General features: G+C 38.0%; 3 protein-coding genes across 5 annotated transcripts in view; 2 read left to right on the forward strand and 1 right to left on the reverse strand.

Moving 5' to 3' along the window:
• Positions 1 to 14,390, reverse strand: part of LOC144632699 (skeletal aspartic acid-rich protein 2-like) — a 19,006-nt gene continuing 4,616 nt past the window's right edge. Inside the window, exons 1-4 of one of the 3 annotated variants that reach the window (XM_078491403.1) lie at positions 4,876 to 4,989; positions 2,523 to 3,136; positions 1,607 to 1,897; positions 1 to 1,126 (exon numbers count right to left, since the gene is read on the reverse strand). In XM_078491403.1, coding sequence (XP_078347529.1) covers positions 872 to 1,126; positions 1,607 to 1,897; positions 2,523 to 3,136; positions 4,876 to 4,924 — 1,209 coding nt within the window. In that variant the 5' untranslated portion in view covers positions 4,925 to 4,989 and the 3' untranslated portion in view covers positions 1 to 871. Of the gene's footprint in view, positions 1,127 to 1,606; positions 1,898 to 2,522; positions 3,137 to 3,368; positions 3,437 to 4,875; positions 4,990 to 14,390 lie in introns of those variants that run through there. The other 2 variants (XM_078491404.1, XM_078491406.1) reach the window with 2 other exon arrangements.
• LOC144633427 (uncharacterized) overlaps positions 10,315 to 14,390 on the forward strand; it is a 6,281-nt gene continuing 2,205 nt past the window's right edge. The window contains exons 1-4 of the mRNA XM_078492302.1: positions 10,315 to 10,762; positions 10,850 to 10,921; positions 11,444 to 12,663; positions 12,852 to 12,926. Coding sequence (XP_078348428.1) covers positions 10,597 to 10,762; positions 10,850 to 10,921; positions 11,444 to 12,663; positions 12,852 to 12,863 — 1,470 coding nt within the window. The 5' untranslated portion in view covers positions 10,315 to 10,596 and the 3' untranslated portion in view covers positions 12,864 to 12,926. The remainder of the gene's footprint in view (positions 10,763 to 10,849; positions 10,922 to 11,443; positions 12,664 to 12,851; positions 12,927 to 14,390) is intronic.
• The window catches only part of LOC144631432 (uncharacterized), a 3,663-nt gene continuing 2,205 nt past the window's right edge, over positions 12,933 to 14,390 (forward strand). The window contains exon 1 of the mRNA XM_078489858.1: positions 12,933 to 14,020. Within this exon, the coding sequence (XP_078345984.1) occupies positions 13,291 to 14,020 (730 nt within the window). The 5' untranslated portion in view covers positions 12,933 to 13,290. The remainder of the gene's footprint in view (positions 14,021 to 14,390) is intronic.

Consider the following 14,390-nt stretch of genomic DNA (forward strand, 5'->3'; position numbering starts at 1 on the left):
TTTTGCAGCTTGCAACATTTATTTAAGATTTTAATCACATACATCTCACAGCTTCTAACACGCGACGCTATAGAAATGATAAATATAGGTACAGTAATGTATTTATAGATAGTAATGTATCAAGGTTCGTGTAAACAAATCTTTAAAATTCTTATCTTCTAGTTTACTAAATGCGGCTTTACTAAATCTCCCTGGCGATTATACATTTCAATTTGCTGTAGGCTTATATATATAATTTACCAAAATATGTCAGCAATACAACAAACTAAAATGCCTTGATATGATATTTAAAATGATATTTATTTTCCAGCGTTTCTCTTTACGACTTGGCGTAAAATATAAACTTGAACTCAACAGACTTTACCTACAGGTTTAAAAAATCATAAAGACAAATAATTATTTGACAGAATCTTTAGAAAAAGTACTACACACAGGTTTCGAACAGCAGCAAACAGCTATTGGATATTCGGATCGAATTAGCCTTACGCATATCAACAACACAATATCAGTCGTTAAACTAGAATTAAAAAGTATCTAATGTCCTCATGTTAAGGTTTCTCAGTAGTCGAGATCAGCAGAAATGCTTACGAAGTCGCCGGTAAACTTCTTTAAAACATCAGTGCAAAAAGAACAGCTTTATAAGTCAGTATTGGGTTGGGGGGGGAAACATCTCCTTGATGCCTTATGTCTATCAAGTCTATTTTTAGAATGTTCGTCTTATCTTCCGTACTATACTTTTCTATCTAGTAAAATATTGGCTTCATTCTTTTCTCAAGTGTACTTCTGATCTGTAATATATTAAATTGCGTTCGCTATTAATATTGCAGGTTTAATCTACTCGTGTAAGACGAAACATAGTAAACTGAGGTTGTTATTGAACTGCAAACATGGCAGCTACTTGGAGAAATACAGCAACTGCAACATTGAGCTGCAACCAGGACGCCGCATTTTTGTTGCCACCAGGCACTTTTTCGACCAAAACTTTACCAATGTTCACGCTTGGATCAACCAAGACATTTCTGCTGAACTTCGGGATGCGAAACACGAACTTTTTCTCTTCGTCATCGCGCTCGAATTTGGGGAATTTCTCCGGCATGGCTGTGTATTCATCATCATCGATCATGACCTGCAACAAGTGAAATAATATCTGGGGATTAATAACTGTGATATTTCCAGTAGAGCCATCTACTAATACCATGCTCACTCTGAGATCAGAGCAGTCCAAACCAGTCTCTCTGCTCGTCTTTATCTACAAACCATTTCACTGATCACACGACTGTGGTGGTCATTCTTTTCACGCATAATCTTCTGATATACTTCAGTGTAGGGTTCCACTAGAAACTAAAAGTTTTTTATTCAAAACGGCGACTTATTTACCACACTCTTATCATAACTAATATTGCTCAGAATTCACCTCAATTCCTCTCTTGAAACCTTAGCACCTTCACTCTACCATCATGTGGATATCAATTTCATCTTTGTCGCTTTGGGAATTCGTTCGAAAGCGACTATGGATTAGTCAGGCTTTAATATGTGTACTAAATGGCCCGTGTATGATAATAGCCAGTGTCATTAAGTTTTTTACGGACTTATAAGTTGAACCTACCCCTCTGTTAAGCAGCATTTCCGAGTCTCCACCTAAGTTATATATAACAGGGCAGTCATCATCATCATCATCGTCATTGTCGTCGTTGTCGTTATCATTTTTATCGTCATCATCCTTATCATCATCCTTGTCCTTACAGATTGGCTCTTTATCTGCCTTAACGCGGTCATCGTCGTCAATTTCTTCAGGTGATCCCTTGCTCTTTATTTTCAGACTTAGATCAAGGTATTTTCCAGCTTTACCCTTGCTGCAGTCTGCAGGCGTATCGTCACAGAAATCCCAGTTACTAATCTATGATGAGAACGCAAGTAAAAACAATTGAGCATGATGATTAGCCAGATAATTTGCATCGACGAACAAGATTTTTCATTACTACATGGTGTTCATGATAGGCAGCTAATTAAAGAATAATTTGAGCCCCGGGGTAGGGATGTTTGAATAAAGCAATAGTTGAATACCTCCCAAAAAACACTCGTACCTAATGTAGACCCAGAAAAACACTACTACGATGAAAAAAACCTAAAAAGATCCCATGCAGTTTCTTTTATCCCAAAAATATTCAGTAAGTGCCAATACGGTCTATCTTATGTTACAAGTTTTAACTAGATAGGGGTCATTCCAACAAATGGAACGATCAAATTTAAAAGAAGAATTTTTCGCAAATAGAAACACAATTAACAAAAAAAGGCGATTATATTTATTTTCATTTTTCAAAAATTCATGCCTGAATCTCACTATCCCCAAAAGGAATGTGCAAAATTTCATACCTCAAAAAAGAATCCCAAGACGCGAATTATAAATCTCAAAAATATCCTTCCAATACACCCCGCCTTCCCTCCCTCTGGGAATTAGATATTTAACTGAGATTTGAACTTTTTAACCGAGATTTGCCTAGCATGCGCATTTTTAACCCTACCTTAATATTGAACTTGACAGTTCCACTCTGAACAGCAAACGTCTCATTTCCAAAGCTGACGCTGCCAGCTGCACGAAACATGTAAACTATGATTTCAAGATTGGCCTTGGGGTCGGAAAGATAAGTTGACAAGTTCAATTTGATAGCAGGGATTCCTTGGAACATGAATTGCCTGTCCACGTGACCAAACGTAAATTCCACATCATCAAAAGACTTGACAGAATGCTTGTCATCAACTTCATTTCCGTCGGAATCTTTTTCTTCAATCTCATCGACTTCAAATGACAGCAAGTCTTCATTTTCATCCCTGAAATCTTCATCGTCATCATCATCATCATTTTTGTCGTCGTTATCGTCATTGCTGTCTATGTCATCTCTACCATCTTTGTCATCCATGTCGTCTTTGTCGCCATCTTTGTCATCTTTGCTGTCTGAATCGTCTGTGCTACCTTCCTTATCGTCTTTGTCGTCCTTCTCATCACGAACAATCATAATTTTACCGGACCGAGCAAGAACTCTGGCTGAGACATTACTTCCACGAATTGTTTTCTTGTCATCTTTGTCGTCTTTCTTGTTCCCGGCTTCGTCAGCAAAACACGCAACCAGAAACAAAGCTGTGAAGAGATGATGATAACAACATTGAAGAGTATCAGCGATGGTTTGCAGATGCGAGTGATACAGAAACTAATTATCCGGGCCATAATGGCAACAAAATATAGCCAATCATCCGGACCCTATTTCAAACCGGACTAATAATTCAATTCCTTGTTTAAAACCAGTCCATACTTCTCAAGAGATGAATAAAATCACTTTTTTCTAAAAACTATACCCAATACAATACCATACCAGAATGCTCAAACCATACTCCATTTCTATTAAATCGTCAGTATCTTTACCTTTACTCTGACCCAAAACGGCTCAAAAGCTATTCCATTTGGCCATATCTATATAGCTAATATAAGGGAGTGCCCTCCCCCGCGCACTTAATGCAAGAAATCGTCTAGTTTATAATACTCGGGACTTGAAGTTCTCACTCAGGGCTATTTCAGTACTCAAGGTCAAGTTGATGTTTTCTCCGTCTATGAACCGAGATAATTTTTTATTTTATTTTAAGCCGCTTGTAGCTTGGTCGTTCATCCAACATCAGCTAAGTGGCGCGAGCTGAGAGCAATACAGGGCAGATGGTAAAAACGAACCATGACATCGTCAACATCGAAACACTTGATAACAAGTGTTACGGACCCTAGAAATCCTTTCAACTTTAAAAAAAGCCCTATCACTAGCCCTCAATATTTGGTCACGGAATGTGCAAATTTCGCATAACGAATAAAGATCCAGTATTCCTGGGAAGCTTGAAATAAGAATAATCTCTACGTTTAGATATCACAGACTGGAATCAACGTTGATGCTGTTATTTTGGCTACGATATATAGGCACAAGTGACTGTCCTCAAATAGTGAGCATTCATGACAGCATGACATGTAAACGTCATTATTGATAATGGTTTTAAGAGGGGCAAGGTACAAATGTAAAATTATTCAACACGGCTGTAAAAGTTCTGTCGTTGTTCTTTTTTGAAGAAATAGTTTCTACTGTTTAAAAGCTTTTCTTAAATACTAAATTAGCGAAGAACATAACTTAAAATACGTATTGCACTTCCTTACATCACGCATGTGTCGTTTTCATTAAATGGTTTTGATTTTAATAATTTGTAAAGGGATACGATGTTATATAGCCTTAGGTGCGCTGTGAAATTGTTCAAGTATCATGTGAAGCTATAAATGATCATTACACCTGCTATTAGAACATTGATCTACATGATGAATTACACTGAGTCAAGCTCGCAGATTAGCGATCACAAAATTGTCATTTTTCAAATTGGCGACTGAAAAATTCCTTCGAATTATCGGCCAAACCAGAAAAATGCTCAGTGAGTTATATTTTGGCACGGCAGTTTTGTTCTCCCCGATTTCCTCGTAGTTTGCACTTTTATCATTTCTTTTTAGTTGCTTTTGCCTTTTTAAATTTTCAAAATAAAAACGAATTTGCGTGTGCAGTTCTCAACAGCATTAATAATTCACTTTCCCCCAACGCCCGTTAAAAAGTTTCAGTAGGAAAACAAATAGAAGGTAATGTATCTAACCGTAAATTGCATTCCACTGACGGCGACGAATGGGCAACGGAAAAGAAATATATTTAATATGATGGCAATTCTCCAACCGAAAATTTTGTACGCTAAACGGTGCAAATATACTTTAAGCGAGCGGCTTGTAAATGAGATCACATTAATTAAACGAGGCTTAAATAATGATCATAACAGAATTTTGTTGCCTTGAATTAAAATTACACTTACCAAAACAAAGGAGTACCAAGCTACTGCAAAAACGCTGGATAAACGCCATGACTGTCTGCTGTGTCGAGCTTACACGATGTGAAATGAATAAAGCGATGGAATGAACACGCCTTATATAACACTAGCACAACAGTATAATTAATCATACTCTGACATTTGCTTAGCATTTGATATTAGTTCCTAACCCTTTTTTAGTTTTTATGTCATAATGATAATTTCGTTTCGTTGGGTATATTTGAGAACACTTGGATTAAAGAGTGTGTTTTTAATGTCTCTAAGCAATTTTGAGAGAAAAACGTATTTTTAAATTTCATTCCGGCTCCGGGGTGTCTACGTCATATTCAGGCAAAAAACACCAACACTTTCTTCATAGACAGAAAAAAAAATATCATCAGTTTGCCACCTTAAATTTTGAATGTTCTAATGTCTTTATAGGATTCCGAAAGAAAATTTTGAAAAGTTAATCTCAGAGCCAATGACTTTTCCTAAAAGTCGCATCGTTTCCGTGTTTTGGGGCTTTTTTGCGTGTTTTCAAGATGGTAAGTTTGGATAAACACTCACTGTTGCTAGGTAACGCGTCTGTTTGGTCGTTGTACTCTGAGAAAAACATTTAGATTAAAAAGGCTCGCTGCATGTGGCGTTATCTCAAGTATTTTTTTACACATATTGAGGCACTGTTTTGCCAAATATTGAAGAAACCAGAGAAAGAAAAATATTATATCACAAAAGATTTATGCCGATAAAAGTCTTAATTTAAGTAAATTTTGAACTCGAGATTTCTTAGCATCGCGTGACTTGTGAACGGAGCTATTATTTGTCTCGCTAAATGGGCCGATATACAGGTTTACTGACCAACTGTTAGATACGGTTTGGTCTCGTTAGGTCCTTAGTGAAGCCTTGTAGTATAATAATTTTATATACTAGTAATGTATTTTTTTTCTTTTTGCGACTGTTAATGTAAAAACATTTCAAACATTTCAGATAAATTAGGTTGAAACTGTTAAAGTTTCCGTGCGAGTATGACAAAAAAACCGTTTTTTAAGTCTTAATATACTATTTGGCAAATATAATATTTAGTCTTAAATAATGTTTATAATGTCATGGTAATAATACAATCAAGAAACTTTCTAGATGCAAAACATGCCATTCTCATTTTTATCAAAACTCAGAATTTGATATTGGGGATTTTTACCTATCACTTTGATCAGATTATCGAGAACTCATTACGGAATAATTAGTGCTAAGCGATTTTTCTTTGACTCGGTCTTTGCTTTTTCTTTTTGCTTTATGCGGCTGTTAAGTCTGTCATAGAGCAAACATTCCAAATGTTCTACGTGTACTTCAATAATACACGCATTCCTTGTCTTGTGAGTTTTGTGAATAACAATCTGGTTGCTATGGGAACATGTTTGTTTTTTGTTCTAATCATGGTGATCATAACATCGGTGTTGAAGTCGTGTTAACTGAAAGTGCTATGGCAGCGATTCAGCCACCCCGCAGATATTTCCTAAAACATAAGAAACTAAGAAAAAAGTCTCTTAAGCCCTTCCCCCCACTTTCAGCCACTAGCCAAATTAAACTCCCCCCCCCCCCCTCCAATTAAACTATTTTGCCGTCCCTGTCTTCAAGAAAGTTTTCATGTTAATGTTTATTTGAAAACAAGTTTTTAAGAACAACGCGGTTGCTAAATAGAGGGGTAACGTAAAGACCATAAAAAACCTACAACATTTCGAGTTCGTTTCTCAACGCCCGACTGACCCAATGTTATGTAAAATTTACGTTAAAGTAAAAAAGATCAATTTATTTCTCTCCTTTTGTGTGTTTCTAAGTTTTCATTCCTTAAATAGATCCCAGGGCCGTAACTAGCAAGAGGCAAGACGAGGCAATTGCCTCGTCTAAATTTTTACCCAAAAATAACAAACAAAATATGTTTTGTTAGGAAAATTATCCCCAGTTGAACGAAATTGATATTTCTCAAAGAATACTTCATGAAAAATGCCTCTGAAAGAGATTCAAAGCTTCTAGATTTTAAAATTTTCTGGAGAGCATGCCCCCATGGCCCAGAACCCACTAGCAAGATCTTGCCTCGTCTATGGCAAAGGTCAGGATACGGCCCTGGATCCTAACGTGATGAGTGACCCTGACTTCAAGTACCTTATAAAGTGACAAGATATCCTTACCGAAAAAATTTCAGTTATACGAAAGTTACGATTGTGTGTCCCGCTCTTAAAATCATTAATAAAAACTTAAGTTAGTTTTTGTTGTTGTTGTCGTTTTTCGGTAGACCCACTTACTTTCACAAGATCATGAAGCGAAGCATTTTATTGGAACGATCGAATAAAATTATAAAACAATTGAGGAAATTATTAACTTAAGCCTCTAGAACGTCAACATATTGTTCCTTCTTTTAAACCTGTACCTAATTTATTGTGAATAGAATATAAGTTGTGTAATGCTTTAATTCTATTCTTTCCGATATTATCAACCTGCTCCGTTATTTCTTTGGTGCTTCGCGTTTCTTTTAAGTCGGCGATGCATAAATTTGAGCTATAAAAATAAGCCACGTGTTGTATTAGGCGCGATCCTGGTTAGAATATGTATAATATAAAGTATCTTGAATTACATGGAATTTTGAACTTGCAATTGCATGACATTTATTTCTAAGAAGCCAGCTAAATTTTGTATTGTTCACACGATAAAAAGGGCTATTTATATTTAGAACGTGGCCAAAATGAATGCTTTTTTTTGGCAATTTTCAGACGGAACTGGAGGCTTAAACATTTTTATGAGAAAACAATGAATACTGAGAAGAGTATTTGCAGGATCCTCTCTCATCAGGGTGAACGGGCCAGTGAGTAAGAGCACTGAAAAGAAAAAAAGAGGAAGGAAGACGCGAAGTGATGTCAGTAATAGAGAGGTTAAGCATGACGTTTACGGCAAACGGCAAAAATCGAACCTTTGGTGTCTGATTTTAGCCGATTGTATAATTTAGGGAAATTGTTTGCATTTACTGTGATTAAGAGATTTATTAAAGTGAAAGAGCGAGCAAAATCAGAATTATTTTTGCCGTAAACATCATGCTTAACATATTGTTCAGGCAATGTCTGGCAAAACAAGAATACAAAAATTCCAAATATTAAGCCAATACACCAGGGAGAAAAAAGCTTATGGCAGTGATACAGCCAAAAAAAGATAAGAGAATAACAAGAAAAAAATTGGCATCTCTTGAAAAGAATTGCTCGGCCCCCAAGCCCGCTGGACAGTAATTCCTTCAGGCGAAGGTTCCAATCTCTACGGGGGGAGAGGTTATTCGACCCCCAAACCATTTTAGAATAACCGGCTTGACAGGAAGATTCGAGTTCGCGACTCTGAGGTGATTAAGCCGCATCAGCCCCACGGCGGCGATGCCACTTAGCCATCTCGACTGAGTGAATTCCAGTGCACACTCAGTTACTAAGGGATAAGTCCTTTAAAAGGATTTGAAAACCATTTTTTCGCAGCAGTGAAACTTTTTTTCAAGCCTAGAAAACTTAATATCGCTCAAGCCTTGAACGTTTCCAGAGAGAGAAAAAAACAATTTTTGTGCCACGAGAAAGGTTGTCGGTTATCATCCTTCTCATTTCAACGGCGAAATACGACTTTTTCCGACTTCAGCTATGCAACAGTAAACATCAAATAAAAAAAATCAAATCGTTTCCAACAGAGTACCATACAAGGTTGTTTTCTTTGCTAGTAGTTTTAATCAGTTGAAAGGAATGAAAGTGCCAAGAGAAGTTTGAGTTTTTACGTTTAGTCTATGAGAAGCTTTCCGTAAGAAACTTTCTCCAATTGTGAAACTCTTAATTTACATACCATTATTGTATGTGAATTTAACAGTCCGATATGTGAGGCCCTGTTAGGGTAAATTCCGACAGGCGACAAGCTCTGAAACGGCGACATGAAGAAGCTGAAATGACGACGAACGACAAAATGCTCCCGTGAAATAACGACAGCGACAAAGAAAAGAGCAAAATCGACAGCGACATCGGCGCTTGTTAAAGTGGCTTGTAGGCAAAAAAGCCTGACCTTGTAAAGACCATTCTCGTGCATTAAACGACTGCAATCTTACGCTCTAACAGTTCATTTTTAGGCTGCTTAAGTTTATCCATCATTCTGAAAATAATTCACTCCATGTTCTCTTTGTACCGGCTCAGAATAAAGGAAAACACGTCTCAGTTACTTCAGTTTTTTAAAATTTTCTGGGGGAGGATGCCCCCAGACCCCCCCCCCCCCCTAGGAAGGTGACTCCTTCGGCTGTGCCAACAGATCTAATTGACAAATCCAAGAATAGGGAATATTTTCGCGACAGAATTACGAGAACGCATTATTTTAGGTTATGCACTCCAGACTCGACCATTTACGAATTCAACATTCCGACAGCGACATGCGAACCTTTTGAAATTGCGACCTAAAAAGGTTTGAAATTCAGTAGAAACTTGTTTTTAACTTTCCAGAAAGTTGTATCTCGACATGCTGATCAATGTTCAATAATAAAAAAAAATTGGGTCGGTCACCGAGCTCCTTTTTGGATTATAAGCACTTAAAGCCAAAATTAAGGGTGTTTTAACAGATAATACTGTAGCTATGGTAACCAGTGACGTCAAGAAAATAGCTAAAACGTACTCACCAATCACTGGGCATTTATTTGATGTACCATTATTGTAGCAGCAATTGTACTACACCTATACCGTCAAAGTATAACAGAGCTGGAAAGTACTACGCCCGAGACTTCCATGAGCCTCAAGACTTATCGTCACAGCAGTTTAGGGCAATGAACAGCTTTCTCCTGAGGAAAATACACAAACTTAGCCGAGGTTCTATCCCTGGAGTAAGGCTTGAGGTACAGTAAAAACCCGCGTGTAAGAACCTACTTTTTTCAGAGTTTGGCAAAACAGGTTCTTGTATTATGGGGTACTTATTGACAGTTTAGGCTAAGTAGGTTCTTAATTAGGTTCTTAATTTCTACAGAGTAGACACTGTTGTTGATTATCAGAAAATAGTATAAAATCTGGTCTGTTCTTCAATATAAATATTTTTTAATGTACCCATGTTGCCAAAAGTCCAACAACATTAATTGATCAATGATACAGTCACTCACTCACTCATCCTCATCGAGCCCATGAGGACTCTTGAGGCCGGATCAATGATACAGTACTGTATATAAAATGTATCTTTCCATCAAGAACTGTCAATATGGAAATACTGCCGGTTTTTGGTAAAAAAGATATAAAAATTAAATAGTTAAACCCCACGTATAAGAACCTGTTGGAATTTGTTTGGCTAAACAGGTTCTTAAATTTTGGTGTATTAAAAAAGCAAATTTCTGCCAGAAGGTTCTTATATCCTTAGGTTCTTACACGCGGGAACAAAGGAGACTATTGTCTGATTGGTCAATTGCTCCCCTTGTTCCCAGATCCCCGTAAATGCGCGCGCCATAAAAATGTATAAACAAAGATGGCGGTCGAAGGGGGCGATTTCTAGTTGTCTTTGCTTGATCACTTGTTCTAGAGTTTTAGGTAAATGTAGCAATTTCAGGCGTCGTCCTCTTCCACAGAATGGCGGGAAAATATTTAGCACGGGGTGTTTTAGGGGCGGGAAAATTTTTTTTTGTCGGGTTTTCGCTTTTCGAGCGAGCGAGCAGGGAAGCGACTTTCTATCTCTCGCTTGTTATTATGCACAAAAATGTATCGAAACAAGTGTGCAACCTGCGGGAAAACACGGTCAAAAAGTCCCTATGTGCGGTCTGCAGGAGAAGACTTTAACTGCAGAAAATGCTACGCTAAGCTGAGGAGGGAAACGAGTAAGAATCCACTCGGTGAAAGTCTGGCGGTGTCGTCAAGTGAAGCAGGTAGGTTCAAATCTTTTTCCAATTTGTCAAATTATTTTTGTTATTATCCTTTTTGTTAAACGATAAGCTTTTTTTTACTGCTCACAGAAAAGCTCCCAGAAGTAGTGCTGCCGGCGCCGCCTTCAAATACCAGCGACAAGGAGTTTCTGAAAGTTACCGGTAGGCTAGCGTGAAATATTTTTGTTTCTTTCATTACGTTTATTTTTTGTAGGCGTAAATTTTTCCCGCGAGGTGTAATATTGGTCGATATTGTGAATGAAATTTGAGGTCATTTAAAGGTAGCACTGATTTCAATATTGCGGAAGGAAATGTTGATTGTTACCTGAAACTGACAAATTCGGGGAAATCCTTTTATTTTGGCTTGCTCAAATGTGGACCTGCAGTTCAAATAAATTTAATATATATATATACCGGTATATACTTCTGGCTAAGATGACATAAAAATTTAATAAAAACGTTTCGGTCGTACGACCTTATATATGCTGATGTGTGAATAAACAAAATTCGTATGCCAGTCTTAAGAATTTCAGCGAATATAGTAACTGTACAAAAAACAAAAACTGTAGAAAAAACGCGTGTGATTATTTAGTTTAAAATGGGTAAACAGTACCAATTCATGCCTATTTTTTCTTCAATTCACCAAGTCCTGACATTTCTCTATGTCAAACCCACTTCTTTTAGGTGAAAAATATGCTGATGAAGTAACAAGACTACAAGAGGCCATTCAGCACCACTGTGGAAAACAGAAACATCAACCCATATATCAGCCAACAGAGTTTTATAATTTTTGTTGTAAAGCCGGTGCAGCAAATCTTTTCAATTTTATTTTGTCTTGCATGACTTCCTCTCGCCATTCTGAGGAAAGAATTTTGTTAAATCGTAAACGAACTGTTGCTATTTTGTATCAGTTATGTTTTGGGTTGTCTCAAAAGTGTAATTTCTTTCAAGAGGATAATGGTTTATTTTTAACGTTTTGCAATTTGACCCAATCTGGTCTTGAGACTCAGCGGCAACTGGGCACAAGCTGTTCAAGTAAAGTGATAACTAGAAATCGTGCCACTATTGCCAAAGAAAATTTAACATTAAGTAACGAGGCCATCAAAGAAGCTATGGACAAGAAATATGCCATCCTACTGATGATAGATGACTATCACAACATCCATACCATCCGGAGACCTACAGATGAGGAGGCTACTTCCAAAGCAGATCACATGTGTACCATCATCATCAAGATCATCAAAGAAGCACCTGCTATTCCTTTTAATTTAGTTAATTTAGTTCAAAATCCTCGTGGCATTGATATTGATCTTCTTGTAAATAATTTATGTTCTGCTCAGTTTTTTGGTAAAGTTAGTTCCTGTTCTTTTGCCTCATCAATGCCACAGTTGACCTGTCAGGCATTTGATCCACTCATGGGTAGACATCAAATGGAAGCCCATGACTACCAGGCTCAAGACGCACGATCTTTGCGTTCCTTCAAGGATGTCTATTTAATTGATTTTATTAAGTCACCTTTAAAGAGTAAGAAGGATTATGAGCATGCCTTAAATATTGTTTTACAATCTAGCATGAGAGAATATCTCTCAAAGTTTGTTGTTTTAATGCCAGCTGACTGGCCTGGCCAATATTTTCCTAGGCAATTAGTGTACCAAAAAGCCAGTCAGGCAACAGCTGCAAGCAATATTTCCCAGGGCTCCTGTCGTCACCCACTTACCTCAGTCATCCCCACTCTCGGCCCCTTGCATGTGGACCTTAATGCCGGTGAAGATATTGTTGTTGAATTCATGCCATTCATGCGACTTGTATACGAGTCTGTCTTTCCAGGTAGGAAACTGGCTGACAAACCAAAACCATGGCGCATACAGTTTCTCCTGGAACTCATTTATGGTGGGTGGACTTTGGTAAGAACTGTCGTCAAGACTGTGTTCTCTCAAGTTAAAGATGTCCAGTATGGTGTTTTGTTGAATATTTTAGATAATTACGTTCCTCTGACACTTTGCAGTTACAGCATTTTATTTAAGTTGAACCATTTTGATGACTATTTTTGTTCAATTTTTAGGCTGTGGATAATGTTTTTTTGTTTTCACAGGAAAAACTATAACAAAGCACCCTTGTTCTGGTTGAGCAACATTTTATTTTGGAAGACGCAAGGGTGCAAAGATGTTTATAATTTCTTTTGCAGCTACCTTAATGTTATTGATGAATATTTTGTTGAGTTTGTCCACAGCCTTGCACGGAAGTCAACCAACCCGAGTGACACCCCTGAGCAACTAAGAGAGAAGTTGTTTTCTCTGTTTGCTGCTGGTGAAAGGCAAACAAACTTCCGTGCAGCCTTTACTCCACACAAGAACTATGTTTTTAGTCGACGTCAACTCACTTCCTTATTTTCCAGGGTTGCCTCTATTATTGTTAGTATTTTGAATTCAATTGTAAATGCACCGGGAGCAGCTCATCCCTTACCCAGAGCACCAAGACAAAGGAGAGATGTCTGTCTGTGGAGTGTGCCAGCCCTGTTTGGGGATAAACCCATGAAAACTGATGTCATGCCCCTTGGCTTTCAGTTTTGTCCCCACCCTGATCAGGGCAAAAGGTGTGACCTGGCAAACTGCACCATTTCAATTGATACCCCTTGGAAAATGTTTGAGGGTTGTTGGCATTCTTTTCATATTTCTTGTTTGGATGTTGTTGATGTTTGTCCTATTTGCAGGAAAGGGATTGAAAATGCAATGCGATCTTTGTCAGCTGTTGCTAATAAATCTGTTCATGCTCAAGGGAATGCTGGGGACACTGATGCCAATGATGGCAGTGGTGGTGTGGAGGGTGCTGCTGAGAATGATGATGCTGGTGTTGAAGAGCCCCTGACCTCTTCGACTGATGAAAATGTTGACCAAGTCCTTCAGAGTTTAACTCTTAAAATAATGGCTTTTCCTGTTAGACCTCCACCAGTTCAGCCCTTGTCTTCAGTGAGGAGCTGTACATCACCACAACCTCAAACAAGTCAACCAACCTCTTCAACAAGGAGCAATACATCATCACAACCACCAACAAGTTCAACAAGCAGCAGTACATCATCACAACCACCAACAAGTTCAACAAGGAGCAATACATCATCACAACCACCAACAAGTTTAACGAGCAGCAGTACATCATCACAACCAACACCAAGTCAGCCTTCGTCCCAGCGGAGACCTCCCCACTGCGGCACCTGTGGTCACATCCAGCAGGGTCATCATAGGCTTGTCTCATGTGAAACATTGGGTAAGTCTTGTCCAGTTTGCCCCTCTCGGTTATGTTCAAGAGAGGGGCACGCTATACCTTGTGTATGCCAGTGGTGTACCAGTCATTCACAAACAAACATATGTGTGTCTAATTTTTCTCTTTCACAGGGCCCAAATGTTGTACAGGAAACACATTTCAGTGCTAATGTAACTGAATGGCTGATTTCAGTTTCACAGTCAACAGTTACATCTGATCAAATGGGCAGTAATGCCTGCACAATTATTGCTGTTTATGGTGCTGTTAATTTTCTCTCTTCAAACAGGAGTTTGCCTTCACCAGCTAACTTACCAGAGGAGTTTATTTCTGATTTCAAACAGTTTATGATTTATGGAAACCAGAGCTACAACTG

The sequence above is a fragment of the Oculina patagonica genome, chromosome 12, assembly GCF_052425735.1.
Source record: "Oculina patagonica isolate OP01 chromosome 12, crgOcupat, whole genome shotgun sequence".
NCBI lineage: Eukaryota > Metazoa > Cnidaria > Anthozoa > Scleractinia > Oculinidae > Oculina > Oculina patagonica.